This window comes from Phyllostomus discolor, chromosome 3, assembly GCF_004126475.2.
Source record: "Phyllostomus discolor isolate MPI-MPIP mPhyDis1 chromosome 3, mPhyDis1.pri.v3, whole genome shotgun sequence".
Taxonomy (NCBI): domain Eukaryota; kingdom Metazoa; phylum Chordata; class Mammalia; order Chiroptera; family Phyllostomidae; genus Phyllostomus; species Phyllostomus discolor.
Genome location: NC_040905.2, coordinates 210326395 through 210349941, shown reverse-complemented (window position 1 = coordinate 210349941; position 23547 = coordinate 210326395). Strand labels below are relative to the sequence as shown.

At 49.2% G+C, this 23547-nt stretch overlaps 1 protein-coding gene across 19 annotated transcripts in view; it reads left to right on the top strand.

The window, feature by feature from the left end:
* FNBP1 (formin binding protein 1) overlaps nucleotides 1-23547 on the top strand; it is a 115391-nt gene that overhangs the window by 65741 nt on the left and 26103 nt on the right. For all 19 annotated transcript variants that reach the window (XM_028525748.2, XM_036022359.1, XM_036022358.1 and 16 more), the window contains exons 6-8: nucleotides 526-630; nucleotides 21730-21858; nucleotides 22691-22837. In XM_028525748.2, the coding sequence (XP_028381549.1) occupies nucleotides 526-630; nucleotides 21730-21858; nucleotides 22691-22837 (381 nt within the window). The remainder of the gene's footprint in view (nucleotides 1-525; nucleotides 631-21729; nucleotides 21859-22690; nucleotides 22838-23547) is intronic.

The window sequence follows — 23547 nt, the reverse complement described above, 5'->3', positions numbered from 1 at the left end:
GATTGAGCGCGGGCTGCGAACCAAAGTGTCGCAGGTTCGATTCCCAGTCAGGGCACATGCTTGGGTTGCAGGCCACGGCCCCTAGCAACCGCACATTGATGTTTCTCTCTCTCTCTCTCTCTATCTCCCTCCCTTCCCTCTCTAAAAATAAATAAATGAAATCTTTTTTAAAAAAGGTTTTACTTATTTATTTTTAGAGAGAGGGAAAGGAGGGAAAGAGAGAGGGAGAGAAACATCAATGTGTGGTTGCCTCTCACACGCCCCCTACTGGGGATCTGGCCCATACCCCAGGCATGTGCCCTGCCTGGGAATCGAACTGGCAGCCCTCTGGTTTGCAGGCTGGTGCTCGATCCACTGAGCCATACCAGCCAGGGCTAAATGCAGATTTTAGATCAACTCCCTGAGACGAGGACACCCAGCAAACCAGTTCAGAGCAGAACGCTGTGTGGGGGGTTCGGGGAAAGCGCAGGAGCCCCAGGAGTCTCCTGGCTTCCCCCCTGAGTGCTCCCCCACTCCCGCCCGCAGAGCAAGAGGCGGTTCGAGCGCGACTGCAAGGAGGCAGACCGGGCGCAGCAGTACTTCGAGAAAATGGACGCCGACATCAACGTCACCAAAGCAGATGTCGAAAAGGTGAGGTGAAAGTGAGCCTCTCTTTCGTTTCCCCTTTCAAGTGCTCGCCACGCATCCTCCCGGGGTCGGTCCCCGAGTTCTCCTTTCTGATGTGGCCACAAAAGGCCACTTGACTTGGGATCACTTTCAGTCTGCGTCAGCTGTCATGGGGACCAGCGGCGAAAACCCCGGGGACTCTCGGGGCTTGGGACTGAGCAGTGTGCTTATTCGTGCAGTCGCCAGGGTGACAGCCCAGGGACAGACCACGGAGCGTCCCGGGGCGTGCTGTCTGGGGACGGTGGCTTTCACTCGGTGGCTTTTCAGAGAATCGGTGGACCTCCTGAACGCCGGGGGCGGGCCGCCCAGCGCCACCTGCGAGAGGCTGCTGGCTGCTCCTGAGGCCTCCTGGAGAAAGACGGGGCCGCTCACTGCTGCCGGCCTGGCCTCGGCGTGGGTCGCCGAGGCTGCTGCCAGGCTGCAGGTCAAGGCCGGCACGGGCAGGTCCTCTAGAAGCCTCTCTCCGGTGCACTTGTCCTGGCGGTGAGGAGTGCCATTGAGCTCGTGCCGTATCTGTGCTTTTCCCCTAGAAGCTGAGTTTTCCTTTTATGAGAGTCATCAATACGGAGTAAACAAAATTTGGCTGTTAAATAACAGCATTCATTCGTGACTGCCCAGGGCTGTTTTGGGTCGCAGCCACATGCTTTGGGTGGGGGGCGGGGGGGAAGTCCTGCCTTATGGTACCTTTCTTTCACTTTTGCCGGGGCAGTTGGAGAGGAGATGAGCTGGGAGATGGGGTGTGTGAGCTATTTAGATGTTTGCCCAGCTCCGCCCCATTCTTCACTCAGAGCCTAGGGACATATCAGCGTGCCTCCCTCTAGGATTATCTAATGTATTAAAGCATTCTCAATATCTGTATTTGAGCTCGAGGGGGGTTGTTTACCAAAAGATATATGAATGTGCTAGCGAAGTTACCATAAAGCGCCGTAAACTTGTCGTAAGTTCTCATGAAACAGCCAGCTTCCCAAACTGCTCAAAGCGTCCTTCAGTGAAAATAGATTGACCCCAAAGCTTATTTTAAAAATTTGGGATTAAATTTGGGATTAAATGAGGAACATATCTAGCACAAACATATACATTCTTTTCCAAGTATTTTATTATCCTAATTGTAAAAACTGGAGTGGTTTTTGTTCACGTGGAGGCCTTTAAAAGAAATTACTTCTAAGGTCTCTTAGTACAAAAGCCATCCACCCTTATTGTAGAAACATCTGAAAATACAAACATCTAAAGAAGGAGGAAAATATTAAAACACCCAACGTTTGGTCATGAAAGGTATTTTACCTTCCGGGCCTCTTATAATAATTATGTAAACCACAGACAGACTGGGGCAAAAAAAGGGTTCTGGTTGTTCCGATGGAAAATAAAACAATACTTAATAAATAACGATACAAGAATAAACTCTGTTTCCTGCACTCACCGCTGTGGGCCTGCTTCTGCCCCACCCTGCGCACACAGGGCGCAGAATGATAACACAAGGAAGGCCTGTTTTTAAGAAATAAAATCTTATTGGCGCCTTGGAGGTCTCCCTCCCTAATTTCACCCTTCTTCCCCCACCCTGCAGTCCCTTAATTTGATCTTAATGACCTCCTCGCTATTTATGGCTTTACCTCTAAAGAGTATATTTTATAATTTGGCTGTTTTCCACCTTTCTGTGCACCGTATCTTCTTTTCATGTGATTTCTTCTGACTTTGTTTGTTGTCACACAGCGCTATGGTGGACGCTTGATTCGCGCAGGGTGTAGCGAGCACAGGACTCTCGTGGGTTGACCTTGGAGCTGGGCGCCCGGCTAAACTCTCTTTTTGTTTGTTTTGAGTTTTCTGTAGAGAGAATCCTGCCACCAGCAAACAATGACGGGTTTCATTCTTCTTTTTCAATCCTCGGGCCTTTTATTTATTTTTCTTGTCTCGCTGTGCTGGTCACGGCCCCCATGACACTGGTAGAAGCAGGGATCCTGGTAGATCCTGGACTTCCTTATCTTGCGCTCAATTATAAAGAGCGCTTCAAGCGGTCCAGGTCCAGGGAGCTCCCTCTTCCTATTTTGCCAAGAGGTTTTTTTTTTTTCAAGCCTGACTTGATATTGAATATCACCAAATACATTTTCTGCTTCCTTTCATCCATTCATGAGATACATTACATTCATCATTGTTTTAAAAGATTTTATTTATTTATTTTTAGAGAGGGAAGGGAGGGAGAAAGAGAGAGAGAAACATCCATGTGCGGTTGCTGGGGACCATGGCCTGCAACCCAGGCGTGTGCCCTGACTGGGAATCGAACCTGAGACACTTTGGTTCACAGCCCGAGCTCAATCCACTGAGCTACGCCAGCCAGGGCTACATTCATCAATTTTTTAATATATTGAACCAAACTAGCCTCTCTGGGACAACTCCAACTAGGTTACCATGTATTTTTTTTTATTACGTAGCTGAATTTGTTGTTTTAGTATTTTAGTCAAGGTTTTTTTTTTTACTCTGTAGTCATTGAGATGAGCCTATAATTGTTCTTATCTGTTCTAGTTTGCTTTACTTGCTAGTTTTGGAGTCAACTTGCTCGTTTTTCTATTTTCTGAAATAGTTTACGCGAGCGGAGCAGTTCTCGGATGTTTAAATATTTTGGGACACTGCATCGTGGGAAAGCTTCTGACAGCCAAATCGATTCCTTTAATATCTGCTGCTTCGGTTGACCCCGGCGTTCTGTTTTTCTAAAAATACATCCATCTCGTCATAAGATTGGAAATGTCTTAGTAAATGTTGCCTGTGGTACTCTCTCACCTTAATGTTTGCAGTATCTGTTGTTTATTCCTAATATTACTTGTTTATGCCATTTCCCCCCTTTGGGGGTGGGGGAGGGTCACTTTTCTAAAATCCTTTTTATGACTATGTTCCAAGAACCAAAATTTATCTTTGTGGAACTTCTCTTTTCTACTTCTGTTTTCTGTTTCATTGAGTGCCTTGTCCTTCCTCCTTATCTGTTAGCCTTTGGAGTTCTTCTGTTGTCCTTTAAAATTTTTCTTCCTTCAGATGCTTGCCTCGTTTCAGCTTTTCTCATTTTCTAGTAGAAGTACTTGCGTGACACATTTCTCATGTAAGCATCGATTTCCCTACAACCCACAAATGTTGGCATGCAATAGGAGTATTGTTCATTTCTAGATCTTTTTCATTTCTTTTACTGCTTACTGTCTCCTGTGATTTATGTAGAAGCATATTTTAAAATTTCCCATTGTATGACCTATTGAGATGTGTCTTTTTGTTGTTTCAACTGCCCTGTGGCTGTAGAAAGCCCGAGTTTCAGTCTTTTGTGGCGGTTGAGACTTGTTTTACGGCCTAGAGTGCGGTCCCATTGTGTAAACGTTCTAGAAGGAATCGAAAGGGATGTGCCTTCTCCAGTTCCTAGCTACAGATTCTGCCTGTTTCCCATTCGCTCAAACTTGGTGACTGCGTTTTCTGAATCTTCCCACCAAGTATGTGTTTGTCCCTGCCGCAGCCTTCTTGAGAGAGACGCGCCCTTTCCTCGTGTCTTGCTTCTCTCGTCTGCCCCTGGGCCCACCGGGGAGCAGGGCTGAGGGGAGTGTTCACTGAGCAAATATGTATGAGACCCTCAAAGCCACCCTGGTGGTGGGTGGCCGGGGACCCGCACGTTAACTGTCAGGATGATAACGGGGGAAGAGTTGCCTTTTCCTGTCCGTTGGATAAAGTGCAGAACTGGAGTATCTTCGGCGAGATTTAGTGTGTCGCCGACGTGGGGGATGTGGGGTCGTCCCCTCTGCAGTTACGCTTTATGCCTTGAAGGCGAGTTTCCTTACCCTCGGGGTGAGCTTGGCCCGGCAAGCCGTCCCCGGGCGGTCTGTGTACCCGCGGTCGTGAGATGGCTCCCCCGGGGCCGCTCCCAGCCGGGCAAACCCACTGTCGACCAGCGAGACGTCTCTTGTCCCCACGCCACCTCCCTGTGTTTCAGTCACATGGGAAGGAGGAGTCACAGCGAGCAGACACACAGGGGACGCAGACACTGTCCGTGTGGGGTGATGACGGACGTGTGTCCCTTGGAACTGGACTGTCCGTGGCCTGCGCTGAGCGTGGACTCTCCAGGCGGCTGGCATGACCTGGGGGTGGCGCTATGGAGCTGGGACCACGCCAATCTGAATTTTCCAACTTGGGTCTGGGAGCCGCACCAGCTGGGTAACTTCTGGCCCTTTGTGGTTGAAAAACCTCCAGGACCTTGCTCGGCCATGACAGTTAAGTTGTCAAAGGGACAATCGCCGGATCCAGAGGCGGCTGTAGGACTCGGCAGGAGCTGCCCATGGGGTTGCTCTCCTCGGCTTTGAAGTATTTCCCAGGATGCCTTGCTTTTCCTTCTGCGGACAGCATCCTTGCGGTTTTTATGGAAGTACCACTCACCTCCTCCCCAAGGATGTGATAAATGACCTGATGTTGGCATCCTAAGTGTTGAAGGTGAAGGAGCAGGCTCTGCACACTGGAATCTTAAGGTTCTTTTGCCGATGACTGTGACTCGGAGAGAGCACTGTAATTTCCCCCAACACACAGTAGGTCGACTGTTGTATCAGTGTTTTGCCTTGTCGCCTGCAAAGGCTCTTGTCAGTACCAAGCCAAAAGGATGCAGAGTTTCGGTTCTTATCAATAGTTAATGTAAATTTCCATTTTGACTTTGGAAAGTCTTTGAATCTCATATAAATGGCTTTTCCCAGTTTCTGCCAATGATTAGATTACCCACTTGTATTAGAAATCTCTTCACCTCCTTTTTCTTTTTTAGAGATTTTATTTATTTGTTTTTAGAGAGGGGGGAAGGGAGGGAGAAAGAGAGGGAGAGAGCATCCAACATCCATGTGTCAGAGAGACCTGGATTGGTTGCTCTCGCACGCCCCCAACTGGGGACCTGGCCTACAACCCAGGCGTGTGCCCTGACTGGGAATCGAACCAGCGACCCTTTGGTTCACAGGCCAGTGCTCAATCCACTGAGCCCCACCAGCCAGGGCTTGACCTCCCTTTTCTGACAGTCAGCCGCACAGCCCTTGGAGGCACATGCCTGTGCTTACAGAGCAGTAACTGCTCCCCCTCCAAGGAGCAAGAACTTCCCTAAACTGTGTGTGTGTGTGTTGATGCCATTGTTGTGAACTGCCCCTGAGGGATCCGCTAAGACAGGTAGGAGCCTGACATCCTTCTCTTTTAGAGAAGTTGAATGACCCACGCGGAGATTGGAGCAGCGCTGTTTGTGAGCGCCGTGTCCAAGCCGCCTGCAGTCGGCCTGCGTCCCTCTGCAGGGGTCGTCAGTGGACTTCTGCTTTGTGTGTGGGGCCCGTGCGTGACCAGATGTGCAGTGATTTGCTTGCAAGAGTTTTTGTGTTATCCCAGAGGCAGCCAGCTTAACTAAAAGTCAATTTATACATGCAAAGTAGACATGAGGAAAAACTGGAGTTTTACCTCTGGGCCGGTGAACGCATCTGGATGATGTTGCCAGGACGCCACGCTCCTCCCAGGGGCGATGTGGGGAGGAAAGAAGCTCCGTGGAATGGTTTTACTGGGGATGGAACTCCGGGACTCTGCAGCCGCTTGCCCTGGGCCCAGACGCAGCTGTCAGAGAGCTTTGAATCGGAAGACTTAACATGAGTTCTCACGATCTGGAATTAATGCATCTGGGTGTGCAGAACCATGCTGGCACAGGTGGTCTTGTGGCTCATGACCTGTGTGCTTAAGTTCAAGGTAAACCCGGACTCTTTCTTCCTCCCTTTTATGAGATAGAAAAGATAGTCCTTACTCTCTGTTGTAAGTACTGAGAAGTGGAAGGACTGCAAGGGAGCATGGGAAAATATGTCGATGGATGGTCACTCCACCAGTTCAACAGCAGTGGAATCCTCAGGCTGGGGTGCCGTGAAAGAGGAAACTTTGTTCAGTGCAAAAGAGCTCAATCGAGATACGGCACGGCAGTGAGGCCGCCCCGGGTCCACCCCTCCCCAGCTAGACAGCTCAAGCTACACAGCTCAGCTCTGTTCCTCCCTCGCCCTGCTTCCTGCCTCTGGCTTTTTGCTGCACTAGGGCTGCTCCAGGGTGCTCAGGGCTGCTCCCTTCCGTGCCAATCTGCTCTGGCCCACACTGGGCTGCTCCAGGGTGCTCGGGGCTGCTCCCCTCTGTGTCAGTCTGCTCTGGCCCACACTGGGCTGCTCCCCTCTGTGCCCAGGGCTGCTCCCCTCTGTGCCAATCTGCTCTGGCCCACGCTGGGTTGCTCCGCTGTGCTCGGGGCTGCTCCCCTCTGTGCCCAGTCTGCTCTGGCCTACACTGGGCTGCTCCGCTGTGCTCAGGGCTGCTCCCTTCCATGCCAGTCTGCTCTGGCCCATGCTGGGCTGCTCCCCTCTGTGCCAGTCTACTCTGGCCCACGCTGGGCTGCTCCTTGTGTTTGGAGTGTGATGTGCAGAGAAGTGGGCAAGAGAGTATTTCCTAATGAGATCAGTATTTCAGGCTTTATACAGTTTGGAGATTACCTTTGCAGCATCAGAATTCTAAGTAACCGTGGACTTTTATAAAAATCTTTCTAGGAACTATTTTTTTCTTTCACTTTGCTTCATCTTGGTACAGCTTTTCATCCCACTAAATTCTGAGTGTTTTCTCTCATTTCACACAGCCTCCCCAAGTGACTTACCCCATCCTTTTTTAAAATATCTAATTGAAGGAAATTCTAGTGAAATCATGATTTCATGGTGTTCTCATGTTTTAAAAAATGGCATTGAACTTGTTGATGGAATTCCTAAGCTGTCAAATGTTCCCACCCCTTCTCCCACATCCCTTGCTCATCCCTGGCCGTGCGGGCAGGTGCCCCTGCGTGACCACGCCAGCCTCTACGTCAGGGAACGTGCCTTTCCCTTTTCCCCTGATACTTGGTTCGCTCTCTGGTGGACTTCCCGTCTGCCCCTGCACAGCTCTCTTTAAAGCCCGGTCCTCTCTGTCCCCCCTTCTTTGGCATCGCAGCATGCTGGCCAACTCGGGCAAGAGGCAGCCCCCCGATCCCTGAATTCCGACAGCGGCGCAGCTGGTCCGTGCGGCGCTGAGATGAAAAAGGAAAAGGTTATCAAAATGAATGGAATGTGAACTAATATTTCCGAACAGAGAGCACAGTGTTTTCCAAACGCATGCATTAAACTGAGTTCACCCATGGCAGGCCGTGAATAATTCCCTTTCTCTAACGCGCCCCGGCCTTGTGACTCGGCCCTCTTACATAACTTCGGACGCAAAATAGGATATTGTTTCATGGTGACTGCGGTTCCTGGTGCCAGTGGCTGCAGAAATTGCCAGTGAGTTCAAGTTATGCTCTTGAAAGTCGAGTGTCCATTTCTCCTTTTCTCTCAAGTCTCGTTGCCTTCAAGTTCACGATCCTTCCGGGGCTGGGGTCTCCGTTCTCCGAGCGGCTGTGCCCCGGCTCCTTTATTCTAACCCACGACGACACGGAGTGTTGGCTCAGCAGAAAGGGCCCTCCGCAGTTGGAGAGCTTTCCTTATTTGGCTTATCATGAGTTTTGTTATATAACCCGATTTGAGGAAATGTTTTCAAAGCAAAATGAAATTAAAATCCTGGCCACGGGCACTTAGAACAGGGCATCCGTTTCTTAGCGCATTTGTATTCCGAGGCTGTGTGATAGGACGGCTGCTAAAAGTATCTGGCTTTGAACGTGATGGTGAATTCTACATCCGCGCCCCCTGGGTGACCTGGGACGTGAGGTCCCGAGTCAGGAGCGGAGGTCGACTTCTAAGAAGGGAGCGAGGAGACTTCGTGTTTGTGATTACCATTGCATATGCACATGCTGTTTTTTGTATCAGGTGTTCAACCCAAGAGAGTATTTTGAAAAGAGAAATAAAGGGGATAGTGAAGAATCTGTGTGATTTGAAGCAAGTGTAAAGGAATTTACTTGGCGTGATTAGCAGCCTGGTACTTGTCTTGCTCAAACCGAGGAGGAGACTTGGGAGTCTCGGAGTTCGCTCCGGGTGGAGTCGGAGCCGCCGGCCCGTGGAGCGCAGGCAGGGCAGGGCAGGGCCGGGCCCTGCTCTGAAGCCAGCTGAGGAGCGGAGTGACTGCACTTTTTACCATTTGGGGAAACAGGCTCCAGGAGGATGCCTGCTGGGGCTATTGTACGTATAAGGAGTTGGGCTGCAGACTGTTCTCTATGCAGTAACGAGGGAGCTGACAGCTTCCCTGAACATGTCCGTGTCACTCGGGCTCTCCCCACACTTGCTGCGTGTAAAATGTCTGGGGGAATGGCTCACTGTAACAGTGCAGAAAACAATTTTTTTTTGAAGAGGAAGTGGTTAGTTTGAACACAGGAAATACATTTTGCAACGACAGCTTGATCTTTTGGCTTTAAGTGCTTTTTATTCACTGGAGAAAAGTCCAGAATTAAAACGACTGTCCACGATGCATGCTGTTTGCCTGTTTGCCGTGACTGTTCTTTTAATCAGTGGACTCCTGCTCGAGTCAGAGGTCCTGGGTGCGGCACTCGCGTGGCTGCCTCGTTCACCTGCGTCCGTGAGCAGGCCCGTCTGCCGGTGCTGTGTTCTGTTTCCGTTCCTCTCTGCGGGCCTGCACCAAATGCACATCCTGAGCGGTTTCTAGTGTGTCAGTCCTCGGGGTTTGTCCTGAGTGGTAATAGATGCGTTTTCTCCCTTTGACACTTCACGTGGGCGATACAGTTGAGTGGAAATTTTCTCCAACCACCTGGTGTGGAATAAATATATTTATATTTGCAAATGGATGCGACTTCAGTCCATGTCACACATGAAGATTTATAGGGTGAGGCTTTTTTAAAAAGGCCGTGACATTCGTATCAGTTTTACCATTGCGAATGAAATTTGTGACAGGAATGTGGAAACATAGAATTATTTACTGTGGTCAAAGGTCTCACAGAAAAGTACTCTTAAAGTTGTATTCACGGAGATCACATGGAGGGTTATCGGTGTGGGGGGGGCGAGAATGAGGGGGAGAGGCACAGGAAATAAGAAGCATAATTGGTAGGCATGAAATAGACAGGGGGAGGGTAAGAATAGTATGGGAAACGGAGAAGCCAAAGAACTTGTATGTACGACCCATGGGCATGAACTAAGGGGTGGGGAGGCATGCTGGAGGGGGGGGTGGTACAGGGTGGAGGGGAATAAAGGGGAGGAAAAAATTGGGACAACTCTAATAGCATAATCAATAAAAATACTTTTAAACAAGTACTCAGCTCCTAGTTTCAGTCATTCTCTTGCAGTTAGCTACTACTGTCTTTATTGTTAGCCTGATTTTTCACCTTGTTTTCGAAGTAAGGAGGTTTTTAACACTAAAAATGGAGTTTGGTTACATAAGCCTCTCAAAGAAACAGGAACATCAAAATGTCAAAATCTCAGCTTATCATGCATATTGAGGGTGGAGGTGCTACCAAAAGTGAATTTATATAAAGACTAAATGCTTTCCAGAGCCTCTTCAGTGAAATATTTCCAGTGTGCATTTCACTTGCATTAAAATATTGACATGACCTGGCTGGCGTAGCTCAGTGGATTGAGCGTGGGCTGGGAACCACAGTGTCCCAGGTTCGATTCCCAGCCAGGGTACATGCCTGGGTTACAGGCCATAACCCCCAGCAACCGCACATTGATGTTTCTCGCTCTCTCTCTCTCTCTCTCTCTCTCTCTCTCTCCCCCTCCCTCCCTTCCCTCTCTAAAAATAAATAAATAAAATCTTAAAAATATATATTGACATGAGAATCTATCTTAGCTTTGCTTTAACACGTAATCATTACAAAACCTCTGTTAATATGCAAAACAGTAGAGCAGAGTAAGATGGCAGGTCATTCGTATACCCTAGATATGAAAATAAAAATAGAGATTAGCCCTGTGCTCAGTGGATTGAGCACAGACCTATGAACCAAAGGGTCATTGATTCGATTCCCATCAGGGCACATGCCTGGGTTGCAGGCCAGGTCCCCAGTAGGGGGGACACATGAGAGGAAACCACACATGGAAGTTTCTCTCTCTTTCTCCCTCCCTTCCCTTCTCCTCTCTATATATGAATAAATAAAATCTTTAAGACATTGATTAAATAAAATACAGTGTGAATACAGATATTCATATGACATGAATATAGGGGATACGAATGGGAACTAAAAACGAATTAAATTACGTGATACTTACTTCTGTTTCTGTGTGTGTGTGTAGCTTTGAACCCTTGGCACTTAACTCTGTGCCCTCACTGTTCTGAAGGCTTTCACGTGGCAACACGTTTATAACATCTTCATTTTTCCTGATAGCGGAGGGTCTGGCTTGGCCAAGAGCTTGTTCTTCATCTTGATGCTACGTAGGGGTGGGTTCGGGTCTTGTTCCTACCACTCACTAATGGTGTGGCCCCAGGCAGTTTATTTAACCGGAACCTGTTTCCTGTTCTATACCACGAGGGTACTATCGCACACCGCGAGGGCTGAGCGTGAGGCTTCGGTGGCACATGATATGTGCAACGTAGTGGCCTACTTTTGGACTTCGCTTACTTGTTTGAGACTGTTGCTGTCACCTGAGTTCTGCCTGTTTGTGACCTTCCCCCTGGATTTCTCCTGGTTCTTCCCTCAGTTCTTTCCCCTCCAACCCACTGGGCAACAGCTGAGTATCCTTTGAACACTGTAGGCGTGTAAGCATTCTACAAGAATCTTTACCGAACACAGAATGCACTGTATTAATGGGATTGAACAGATAGATGCCTTCCCTGAGGACCCTGGTTGGCAAATGACAGTGAGATGGAGACAAGGAACACTTGGGTCATTGGAGAAGAGGGTGTCCTGCGGGACGTGCCAAATGCGTGGGGAAAGTAATCAGAGCAGCGGTGGTTAAAAAATGACCGGGGCCCTTCACTCGGCCCACGAGCAGCCAACCCTGAGAGCTCAGAAGGTGTTTGAGGATGCTGCCTCTGACGGAGTTCTGTGCGGGGCGCAGTCAGTGGGGACAGGCCCCAAGGAGGGACTGGGAAGGGAGTGTGAAGGATGGGTGTACGTAGAAAAGAAGGAGCAGGGAGCGAGCACCTGAGCCGGCAAGAACTTCATCCGGGGCGCGAGGGAGACACGGCCTGCGGATGCCAGCCTGCCTGACCGAGCAGGGGACTGGGCAGGACCCTAGTGGAGAGGCCAGGGGAGCATGGGGCATGCTGTTAAAAGCAAAATGGCACCCTGGCTGGCATAGCTCAGTGGATTGAGCACAGGCTGTGAACCAAAGCATCGCAGGTTCGATTCCCAGTCAGGGTACATTGCCTGGGTTGCAGGCCATGACCCCCAGCAACCGCACATTGATGTTTCTCTCTCTCTCCCACCCTTCCCTCTCTAAAAATAAATAAATAAAGTCTTTTAAAAAAAAAAAAGCAAAATGGCAGAATGAATGTGACCCTGATGAGAAGCTATTGAACTTACTTCTCAAAAAACCTGCACTGGAAAAGTGTCTTATATTTTCTAAAAGGGTTTTAACCCTCTGCATAATTCTTGTACCCCCTTCTAGATAAAAAGGGGAAGGCTCTAAAATGTTAAGTTACCATGAGCCGGAAATGGCCCTGCTGATGTGGTGCAGCCAAGACGGAAGCACATTTCCCGGTCATGCCTCAAATTCAGTGTTCTCACCAGTGTACCACGTGACTTTCCTCCTGGGCTGTATCTGATGCGCTCTGTCTTGTGAGCCACTGCGCTTGCCTCCAGAACCGGGCAGGTGGTAGTGGGTCTGAGTAAGATGATAGGTAGTGACTGACATGAGGCCTCAGTATCAGGGAACCTAATAAAGAGAGGTACGGCTGTACCAGACGAGGAACTACAGGAACCGTGGACAGGAACCATGGACAGTGATGCCATTGTTCCACCATCTGTCCACGCAGCTGTAGCCGTGTACAGGCCCCGTGTTGTTACTTCTTACATAGTATTTCTTCCTGGGTCAGATTTCCTCCTTCCTGGATGATAGGTTGGTTTTATTTTTTTTCCCATGAGGACTTATGAGGATTAAGTTTTCCTTTATTTGTCCAAAGTATCTTTATTTTGCTCTCACTCTAATGGGATAGTTTAGCTAGGTATAGAATTCCAAGCTGACAATTATTTTCCCTAAACATTTTGCCAATGTCATTGCATTGTCTTTTATCATTGATTTTTCCTATTTGGAAGTTGTCTGTCTACTTAATTATATTCTTTTATGGATATTTGACTTTCCTCCCCAGTTGTTAAGACTTTGGCTTTGCCTTTGGTGTTCTGTGGTATCACAATGGTGTCTCAAAGTACAGACTTTTTGTTTCTTATTCACTCTGCTTTGAGATTCCCTGGAGGACCTCTCCCTTTTGTAATGTAGGGCAACCCTCCGGTGTTAACTCTCCAAATATCGTCTGTTTCTCATTCTCACAAACTGTTGGTTCTGGGACTCATCGGGTGTGTATGAAACTTCTCATTCTACTCCTCATGATTATTATTTTCTTGTGATTTCTATCGATTCTTTTATTTCTTTGGCCATTTTAAGTGTTTTTATTTTATACATTTTCTTTCAAATTGTTCTCTTATCTCAAATTCTTATGGTGATCATTTCCTATCGTGTCGGCTCTCGTGATGGTTTTATCTCCTTGTGCATTTATGATTATTATTGTCTTTTTTGAGCATACTTTAACAGGGATTTTTTTTCTCTCTCTGAGAATCACGCAAAAGCAGGATTTTGTGGGAGAATCCCCCCAGCAAATTTTCATATTTGTTTCTGCCGAACAGTCTGGAACTAATTTTCATGTTAATTACTTGGGTTTGGGATTCTTGTACCATCTGTATAATACACACAAATTTAAGGTTTTGTTTCTGAGATACACCCTTCCCCCACTCCACCTCATAGTGTGAGACCGAAACCAGCTTCCTGGCTGTCTTGTCTGGTCATTAGGGACTTTTTCCTAGGTGCCACTGGCTTAGCGGAAAGCAGAGAAAGCGAACCCTGAGGCTGAACTAGAGGAAGGGTCTGTGGTCTTACATCTTAAGTTCATTGACGGTATATAGTGAATAACACATGTTAGATTTTTAGGGTTCATCATTACTGCTGAAACATCTGTCGTGACGTAGGTACTTGGGGGAGCGGCTGCTAACCTACCCCTGGACACTTCACATTTCTTCAGAACCGGGAGTAGGGTATTTCATTGCTCCCCCTTAGGGTGTGTACGGTGAATATCTTTTTTACCTTTCAGAGGAACACATCTTTTCTAGAACTATCCTTACAGAGTGCTTTCAGCATTTTTGTTTTTCACGGTCACTCCACAGCAGGAGAGAATGGTGACCATATAGGCATCAACTTTCTAGAACCTAGGCTGTTATCTTCAGCTGCACCTACATGGAACCTGGGGACTGTCATACTGTGTGGTGAGACTGTTTACGAAGGGGAGAAGGGGAAGAGAAAGCGATCGCTTCAGACCTACCGTAACCGAAAGCCCCAGTCCCTTGCCCATGACAGCGCATCAGAAACCAGGGAAGAGGAAGAGTCCCCGAGAGCCCTGAGCTCCTACCAAATCGGTTCTGGCCGGCTGGGGCTTGGGCCAGTGTCAGAGTGAACAGTATCATCAGCCTTGGCTTCTCTCTGGGAGCAGGAATTGTCCCCCAACTTGAGTAAACTGATATTTCAAATTCTGCTCTTCAAATGGAGCAACCAGGGCGTAGGGAAACAGAAGGCCTTTTCTTAGCACTGTTTAGCAAGTGAATGGCCGAGTGGGATTGAGATGCCGGTCTCATTCGCCGGCCTCCCCTGTCCTCTCCCACTCCAGCGGCCGGCCAGCCTCGCCCAGCCTCGCCGGAGGAGGGAGGAGCCACCCGGCCCGGCTGGGAGCCTCGAGACTGTTTTTAAAGCGTCAGGAAATTGCTGGGATGTTTCAAGCATATTTCTTTGGTTAACTTATTTTGAAGTCTCCCTCTGTTTTGTATTTCAGCTGCCCTTCTAAATTATCAAAGACAGACTCATTGTTTTGGCAAGTTCCCGGCCTGGAAGGCTCCAACAAAAACTCCCCGCGCTCTGTCTGAATAGGAATTCTTACATGCATTCTTAGTCTTGAACTTGGAAATGTATTCTCGGCGTCACCGTTTGCTGGGAAACTTGAACAATGCCGCTTATCACACAACAGCCGGCTGTAGACACTGAGCGTTTTCATCTCTCCCGTGGGCCCAAGGCAGGCCACGCCTCCTTGATCTTCCCCTGCTTCTGGGACTCAGCGTTCAACCTCTGTCTCTTCCACTCGTTTTCTTGGCAAAATAAGATACTCCTTAATCGCTGTTACAGAAGTGATCATTATTAATGTTTGATTTTTATTTTTACAAGAATGGGATTAGGCTATAAGTACCATTTTGGAAGCCTTACAAATTTTTAAATTAGATACAGTTTTCACCTTCCTTTATCTTTAAATATTCCTTCTGATCTTTTTTTTTTATATACTACACATTAGTCCATTGAGGGTATAACATACATATATTTTTTAAGATTTTATCTATTTTCAGAGAGAGGGCAAGGGAGGGAGGAAGAGAGGGAGAGAAAGATCAGTGTGTGGCTGCCTCTTGCACGCCCCCTACCAGGGACCTGGCCCGCAACCCAAGCATGTGACCTGACTGGGAATTGAACCAGGGACCTTCCGGTTCACAGGCCAGTGCTCAACCCACTGAGCCATGCCAGCCAGGAAAGGGTATAACATGTTCAATCACATTACTGTGCATTTGTTTCAAAGTATTAGCTATTATGTTTTGATGGGTCTCTTTTATGAACATTTTAAATGTTTCATTGGGATAAATTCCCAAAGGTAGAACTGCTTGGTCAAAGACTAGGTTCACTCCTAATCATTGACAAATCCTAGAAAATCCAGTACAGCAGTTAGAGTGCTCAGGCCTTCTCAGTAGGTTGCTGTTTTGCCTGACCTCAACAACACCTAGAGAAGGCCCTGATGCTCAGCAGCCCCCGCCTCCCCTGCGTGCTGTGGAAGTGTGTGCACTTCTCATTAGCCCGGCGTGCGCAGGAGGTAAGGGGTCCGCTGGTCAGAGCTGCTGGGTGACTCAGACTCACCAAGTTTGCCAGCTGTCCGTTGGGGGTCATTGTAATGTCATATAGCAGTATCTTTGCAGCTGTACTTCTAGAACTTTCCAGTGACTTGCCCCAGATGGCTCTGCCTCCCCTCTATGTTTTCTCAGAATCCCCACCCCCCCACCAGCCAAACACACACAGATTAAGAACTCCAGGTTGTGACCGTTAATAGTGATTATCAGAGGGTAGACGAGGCAGGGGCTTCTTAACAATTCCGGACCTGGCTGGCGTGGCTCCGTAGATTGAGTGCCAGCCTGCAAACCGAAAGGTTACCTGTTCGGTTCCCAGTCAGGGCACATGCCTGGGTTGCAGGCCAGGTCCCCAGCTGGGAGCGTGTGGAGGCAGCTGACCTCTCTTCCCCTCTCTCTAAAAATAAATAAATCTTAAAAATAAAAAAAAAAAAAATAGACCATGCAATTCTGTAATTCTGAATTCTTACAGCAAGCAAATTCTTGTCATTGGGTGAGAAAAGAACTAAGGGGGGGGGCAGGCAGCCCAGGTGATTAAATTCATATGTGTCATTTTATCCGAGATGTCAAGTCAGCGGCTCAGGTAGCTTGGAGGGAGGTGGGTCAGGAGCCAAGTGCCAGATTCCGGCTGCCCTGGGGCCGGCCACACCCCCTCCCGGCTGGGCTCCGGCCCCGCGGTCAAGCCATCTGCCCTCCGAGTGGAGCTGCCGCACGTCGCTGGCTGCAGGGTAACAATTACAGATACCCTAGCTGCCGTGCAGAACGGGGAATTTGGAATAAAATTTCATTATCTCCTCCCTTGCCCTCCAGCCTCAAATACAATTGGTCTCTGCTGATAAGGACGGAATAAAATATTGAACGCGCAGCTGCTCAGGAGAAAGAGCTTTCACTGTTACTTGAGCTACCAGGGCTGACTTGTAAAATATGCCTCATTGGCTGTTCCCCAATTTTTGGTGATCAAAAATGGGGTTTCTACTTCATGTCATTACACACAGAGGAAAAAAGTGGCTTTCCCAGAACTCTGCAATGAAAGGTTTCTCCCTCTAGGGGCAGCAGTGAGTCATGTTCTGAGACATCGAAGGTCATGATCAAAAGATTAATGAAGCTCCTTGTTTATCTATGGTAAATACATACATATCTGCTCTTCCTGTTAACAGGTCAAAAGCCATAAGTGGGCCTGATGAAAAAAAAACAACAGGAGGGTCTACCTTGGTGGGCAGATCCGCCACGTTCCCTCTGCACGCGTGAGCGGGTCCTTAGCGCCCCCTCTGTTGTCTGTGTGTGACCCCTGAGACCCGGCCGGCCGGCGCGGGTGCCTCCTTAGTGTTTGAAACAGTGCAGAAACGTCGTGCTGAACCGAACAGGAAGTCGCTACCCACGACGTCTGTGCTCATAATCCAAATGGATGACAGTATTTTTTGTCTCTCAGCCATTAGGATTCAGAAGCGTTGGGCTGTAGTTCCGTCTCTGATGTATTGTATTCTTGACTTAGAAACCGCAAGTCTGGCCGTTTCCAGCCGGGGCACTCGCCTGGGTCTCGGGGCAGGTCCCCGACTGGGGGCGTGTGGGAGGATTGGGGGCGCGTGGGAGGCGGCCAATCGACGTCTCTCTGACACACGGATGTTCCTCTCCCTCTCTTTCTCCCTCCTTTCCCCTCTCTCTAAAAAATAAATAAAATATTTAAAAAATAAAAGAGTCACCCAAGTGGTGACGAAAGAAGGCTTGACTTTGGGTGGTGAACATGCAAATGATGGACTATAGAATTATGCACCTGAGTCCTATATACTTTTATTAACCAGTGTCACCCCGGGAAATGCAATGAAAATTTAACCAAAGAAGAGGAAGAATTACCCAGCAGTGAATGCACGTGTAAACAGAAGCACATCCTTAGGCCTATGTGGATTTATTTGGGGAGGTTCCCAAGGGCCTGTCACAGAAACTCCCCCGTTTAAGTCTAGTGTTTCTGACGGACGATGAAAGTGGCGTGGGTTCCACTCGAAGATGTCCGTGACTTGCCGTCTTAGGCCGTTGTGGTCATTCTGGGCTTTTTCAGATTATTTCTAAATTCCATGACTCTGACTCATTTAAAAAAAAAATCTTCTGAACGTCTCTGCCCCGCAGTGGTGTTGCTATAAGACACAGCATTAGAGTGGAAAATTTAATTATAAGAAAAAGCTGAAGGTCTGGCTTAGAATGGAACCACTGTACCTCTCTTTGAGAGCTGCTATCTTCAATAGTTGCTATTTTTAGCCCGACTTCAAAAGAGATGAGAAAAGTGATGCTTTTTATCTTCCTGTGGCGTGCGCCTGAAGAGGTGCGCTTTCTAAAATACCTAGTTACCCTCTGGTTACTCCAGGCACATTTCTGAAAAGACTATTAAAGATATATTTTTAAATACCCGTTATAATAAGTAACTGATGAAGCTGGCTCCTTCCATCCTTGTAAACACAACAGCTTACTAAACAAAAATAGATTTTTCCATATTAAAGCTTGGTCGGAACAATGGCGCATTCCTGGGCCCAGGACTCCTGAGCGAGTATTGATTCAAAGCAGATGGGTGACGGGGCTGCGGATCAGACAGCGGGCGCTGTCCTCCCGCGGCGGCCCGGCTGCAGGCGTGCCGTGAACGACAGCGCTGCGCCGCTTCTAGGTGCCTCCCCCTCCTTTCGGTGAGAGGGAAACCGTGGGGATACAGCGACGCGTGCCGTCTGCGCCCGCGCCTTTGCGCTGCAGACAACCTCCCCGAGAGACCACGCCCCTCGGGCGGAAGAGCCAGACCTCTCCGCCGGAGCGTGCGTGCACACGGTGTGTTTTCTCCTGCTCCGCCACCTCTGCAAGCTGGGCTTCATGCGCACCTCGCTGCTCGTTTCATTTGCTCCCTCCATTTGCTTCTCGTGGTCCCTCGTGACGTGCTCGAGTTTCTGCAGACAAACAGTGTGGAAAGGACATCAGGAAACGATTACGTGCTTCCAAAAGGAATCAGATGGCCCAAGCGGAGGTCTCGTTGCAGACCGGGGGTGGGGGTGGGGAGGATCACAGACACTGCCATCCAAACCGTGCTGGGGCACCCCCACCGGGCCAGTCTCGTCAGCGAAGCATCCCTTGGCTGTGTGCTGGATTCGTGGGCAGGAAGCACTGTCGGCTCCTGTGGTCTCACGTGTGTGTACACGTGTAAATACATACATACGTGTACACATTATAATGGCGTTCTGTCCTCTGGTTCAGAACTGAGCCATTTTAAAAATTAGCCAGGGCAGAATCATTCCCCCAAAACTAATACAGGGGCTCACTGTCTTGTTGCCTGTTAATTCTTGTTTATGGAAAAGGTGGACAACCCCCCCCTCCCCCCCGCCCTGGACTTTTGTGCTTTTCTGAGGAATGTTTGTGAATGAAACCGAGAAGTTTTTAGACATTTGAGGTCTAAACACTGAGAATTTCCCTGTTTTTTCCCCCATATTCATAACAAAGTGACAAATGACAAAAGTCCAGGTACTTGGAAGAGTTCAGAGGGATTCGAACTGCAGAGGGATTCGAAATGCTGGTCACTGCAGAGGAGCAGACGGAGTGCGAGCAAGTCAGGGGTGGGGCGTGTACACAGAGGAGGGCACAGCCCTGGGGGTGGCCGGGCCCCCAGTGTTTGCCGGCCTAGGCGATGCATTTACCGGGGGACCCGGGAGCAGCAGAAGCCGAACAAAGCATATGGTCTAGAAGGGAGCTCACGGGCCGCCGACCAGGCGGAAGAGTGTGGCAGCCGAGGTCACCAAGGGGAGCTGAGAAGTGGACCCTGTGGCTTTGAGGTACCTGGGGGCCTTAAGAAACTAAACCACCCCCAGTAATGAGGAAATTCATTTGGAAATATTGATATGGTTACCTTGATTTGGGAAGCACTTACGTGTGAATGCAGAAGAGAACCAAGTCAGGTTCTTTAAGTGACCACCTTGGGCTTTTACCAGAATGCGTATGAGTCAGTGAGTTGGGGAAGTGAAAACCAGGTCAGGCCTGCAGGTCCCAGAGGCAGGAAACCGGTGAAAAACGCCGAGATGCCGAAAACCAGCAGGCGATGTTATCAGCGATCAGATAAAAAGGGGGGTGAGCTACCCCAGGGTGTCTTTTTTTTAGGGTTTACATTTGAACGTGCCTGTTTTTCCTTTTCCTTTTTTTTTTTTTTTAAACTATTGGGTTTGGTAAAACAGAACAAAAGCCAAACAAACAGAAAGTTGCCTTGGTTATGTTGGAACGAGGCCCTTTTCCTGTTGTGCGTTTGGCTCCGTGGGGCAGGTTTGCCCAGGCGCCCGCAGGCCAGCCCGCGCCCGAACCTGGCGGCCGCGGGTCTGCCCCCCGTGGACCTCAGATGGTCTCAGAGATTCGTGAGCTTCTGTGCATCCGGGGAGCCTCCAACGTGCTGCGTGGACGCAAGCTGGTGTGACCAGCTGCACGATCCCTGGTGTCTGTGCATGGCTTCAGAGTTCACGGGCGTTCTTGTTGGAGCTTTAAAATCGATTCCGCACCTGTCAACGAGTGCCCCTCTCTTGTGGGCACGTGATAAACCAGAGCAGGACTCAGAAGAGAGAAACCCACGTGTGAACTTTGTAATCGGTTATTTAGGAGAAAAGCCACGCGGTGAAACACAAAATAGTGTGCACGTGCGCGCGCACACACACACACACACACACACGCACACCTAAAAAGCACAAAGAGGGTGCCGTGCTTCCTGCTTCTTTCAAGTAGATACTAAAAATACACATCGTGGAGGGGTTTAGAAAGGTCCATTGAGATCAGTGGTTCCTATGCCATTTTAGTTCGTGAGCCCCACTGAGAACTGAATTTTTAAAAGTATGGATTTGTTCATCTCCTCCTCAAAAAAACAGAATATGTATATGAATATGTATATATATATGTATGTATGTGTGGAGGTTCTTTTTTTTTTAAGATTTTCTTTATGTTTAGAAAGAGGGAAAAGGAGGGAGAAAGAAAGGAACATCAATGTGTGGTTGCCTTTCATGCGCCCCCTCCTGGGGACCTGGCCCACAACCCAAGCATGTGCCCTGACTGGGAATCGAACCAGCAACCCTTTGGTTCACAGGCCGGCACTCAATCCACTGAGCCACACCAGCCAGGGTGATCGGTGGAGGTTGTCACAGGGGCCATGTGAACACAGAAGTCTGTGACTCTGGCCAAGTGCGGTGACGAAGAACGGTGACTCACGTCCCTGTCTAACTAGAAAGGAATGCCAGGCTAAGACAGCGAAGGGCTAGCTTTGTGACAAATGACGATACACATCCTTACCTAAAGTAAATTCAAATTCTAAACCATTTTATTTAAAAATAATAGCACTTGCTATGCTATTAGTAGCCAAGATATGGAAGGAACCCAAGTGCCCATCTGTAGACAAGTAGATAAAGAAGATGTGGTACATATATGCAGTGGAATATTACTCGGCCATGAAAAAGAACGAAAGCTTACCATTTGCAACAGCATGCGTGGACCCAGAGGGTATTATTATGCTAAGTGAAATAAGTTGGACCGAGAAAGACAAACACCATATGATTTCACTTAAATGTGGAGTCTAAAGAGCAGAATAAATGAACAAACAGAATAGAAACGGACTCACAGATGGAACAGACAGGTGGTTGCCAGAGGGCAGGGGGTTTGGGGGCCTGGTTGAAAAAGGTGAAGTGGTTGAGAAGTACCAATTAGTAGCTACGAAACGGTCATGGGGATGTGGAGTCCCGCACAGGGAATGTAGTTGACAACATTGTAGCACCTGCGTGTGGTGCCAGGTGGGTATGGAGTAGCAGGTGAGGAGGAGCCCCTGGTAAAGTACGTGATTATCTGACCCTTATACCGCGCACCTGACACTGACCCAAAACCATGTTGCATGTAAACTGTGATTAAAAATAAAACTTAAAAAGAGCTCCTGCGGACTGCAACGCACTTGAGGTAAACTGGAGACCAGCCCCTCTGGTTTGCAACTCGAGGCTTTTCTTTGGCCTCTGTAAACACGGGGATATTCTCAATTTTTTTGTCCTCAGGCACGACAACAAGCTCAGCTACGTCACCAAATGGCCGAGGACAGCAAGGCGGACTACTCGTCGATTCTCCAGAAATTCAACCACGAGCAGCGCGAGTATTACTACACTCACATCCCCACCATATTCCAGGTGAGTGGCTCACATCCTCCGACGGGCCTTCCTGGGAGGCACGTGGCTTTGGGACCTGATGGCTGGACTCACGTTCCCCGGGTTCGTATGAGTCTAAACTCCCTCTAACTCAACCACGTTGTAAAGCATTCACGTCCAGAAGCATCGACTAGCAGTAAAGGGAAATACACTATTAATCTCAAGACTAATCAATAGCCTTTGAGTTGTCCCTGCAGTCCTAGAACTGTGATTCTTAGATCGACACTCTCTTTGCTAAAGGGACCGTTCTGGTTGCAAAAAAAAAAAAAAAAAAAAAGCCAACTTAACTGTAGGAATCAAAGCATCATCCATAGTTGGCATGACTTAAACAGGTGGCCGTTCTTTGAATTGTTTCTCTTTTGGCTCCTCTGTGTTTTCAAACATAGTTTGAGAAGAGGCATCTACCTGTCCTCCCACTCTGAGAATCTTTTACAACTTCAGTTCCGGCTGTAGAAAAAATAATCAATATTCTCCTCGGCGTCTGCACGTGCAGGGAACAAGGGCCTCCACCGTGTCGCGGGGAGGCGTGCCAGTCACCGGCCAGCCTGGGGCGGGCGGAGACAGTGAACCGAACACGGTGCCTTTGGGAAAGGGTGAGAGAGTGAGTCACAGGTGCAGGGCATACTCGGCACCTGATACCAGACGGTGTTGACAATGCACATGCTTGAACTGGGGGTTCTCGCTGAAACCGGAGTGGAATTGCCTTAAGCACACATTTGGGCAGCCTAACGACTAATTCACAAAACGCGTGTACAGTTAAATGCTGGGTCACCGCGGTGGCCACATTCATGGTACTTGAACTTGAATGTTGCAGCAAATACAGGAGATGGAGGAGAGGAGGATAGTGCGGCTCGGAGAGTCCATGAAGACCTACGCGGAGGTGGACCGGCAGGTGACCCCGATCATCGGCAAGTGCCTGGACGGCATCGTGAAGGCCGCTGAGGCCATCGACCAGAAAAACGTACGTGCTGCGAGCCTGGCTGGCCCCCGACGACGGGCTGCGGTCCCGGATGCCCCGCCCCCTTCCCCGGTGACCCCCCTTCCTCCATCTCCTCCTGGGAGGCCGTGGCCCTCGGCGGTCAGGAGTCATTTCCCACGGTGGCCACTTCCCCTCCGTCTGAGTTTTGCCGCGTCAGGAGCCCCGTCCCACTTCTCATCGCCGTTGACGGGTCACGTCCACACGTCTCTGCAGCTACAGCCCGGTCAGAGGCTCTCGGCGGCTCCGGCGGCCTGGCTGAGCGGACGGAGGAAGTGGTCTCAGGGAGACCCTCTCGGGTCCCTCCACCTAGAATCCCCATCGCCACCAGGAAATCACTGTGGCAGGGGCGTGGGGGCGGGGGGTCTCTCCAAAGGAGGCCGGGGTGCGTGAGCCGAGCCCTGGAAAGTGCCGCCTCCCTGTGCGTTTTGGCTTTCCGCTCTGCCGACGTCAGGCGCTGGTTAGAATCTGAAACAGGCCTGATTTCAGTGTCTTACATTAGAAGCTCGGAAATGTGTTTTTTCCTTGAGGTCGTACAATTGCTCAGGATTGTGTCAGAGTGGAGGTTTCCCTTTCCTTGGTTTGGTCTGGGAATTGTGAGCCGCCTGGATGTGCAGACGGCTGCCCCCCGCCCCCCCACATCTGGGGGCCTTGTTTTCCATGTGATCGGTGGCCGTTCTCTCCACCTGTCATCT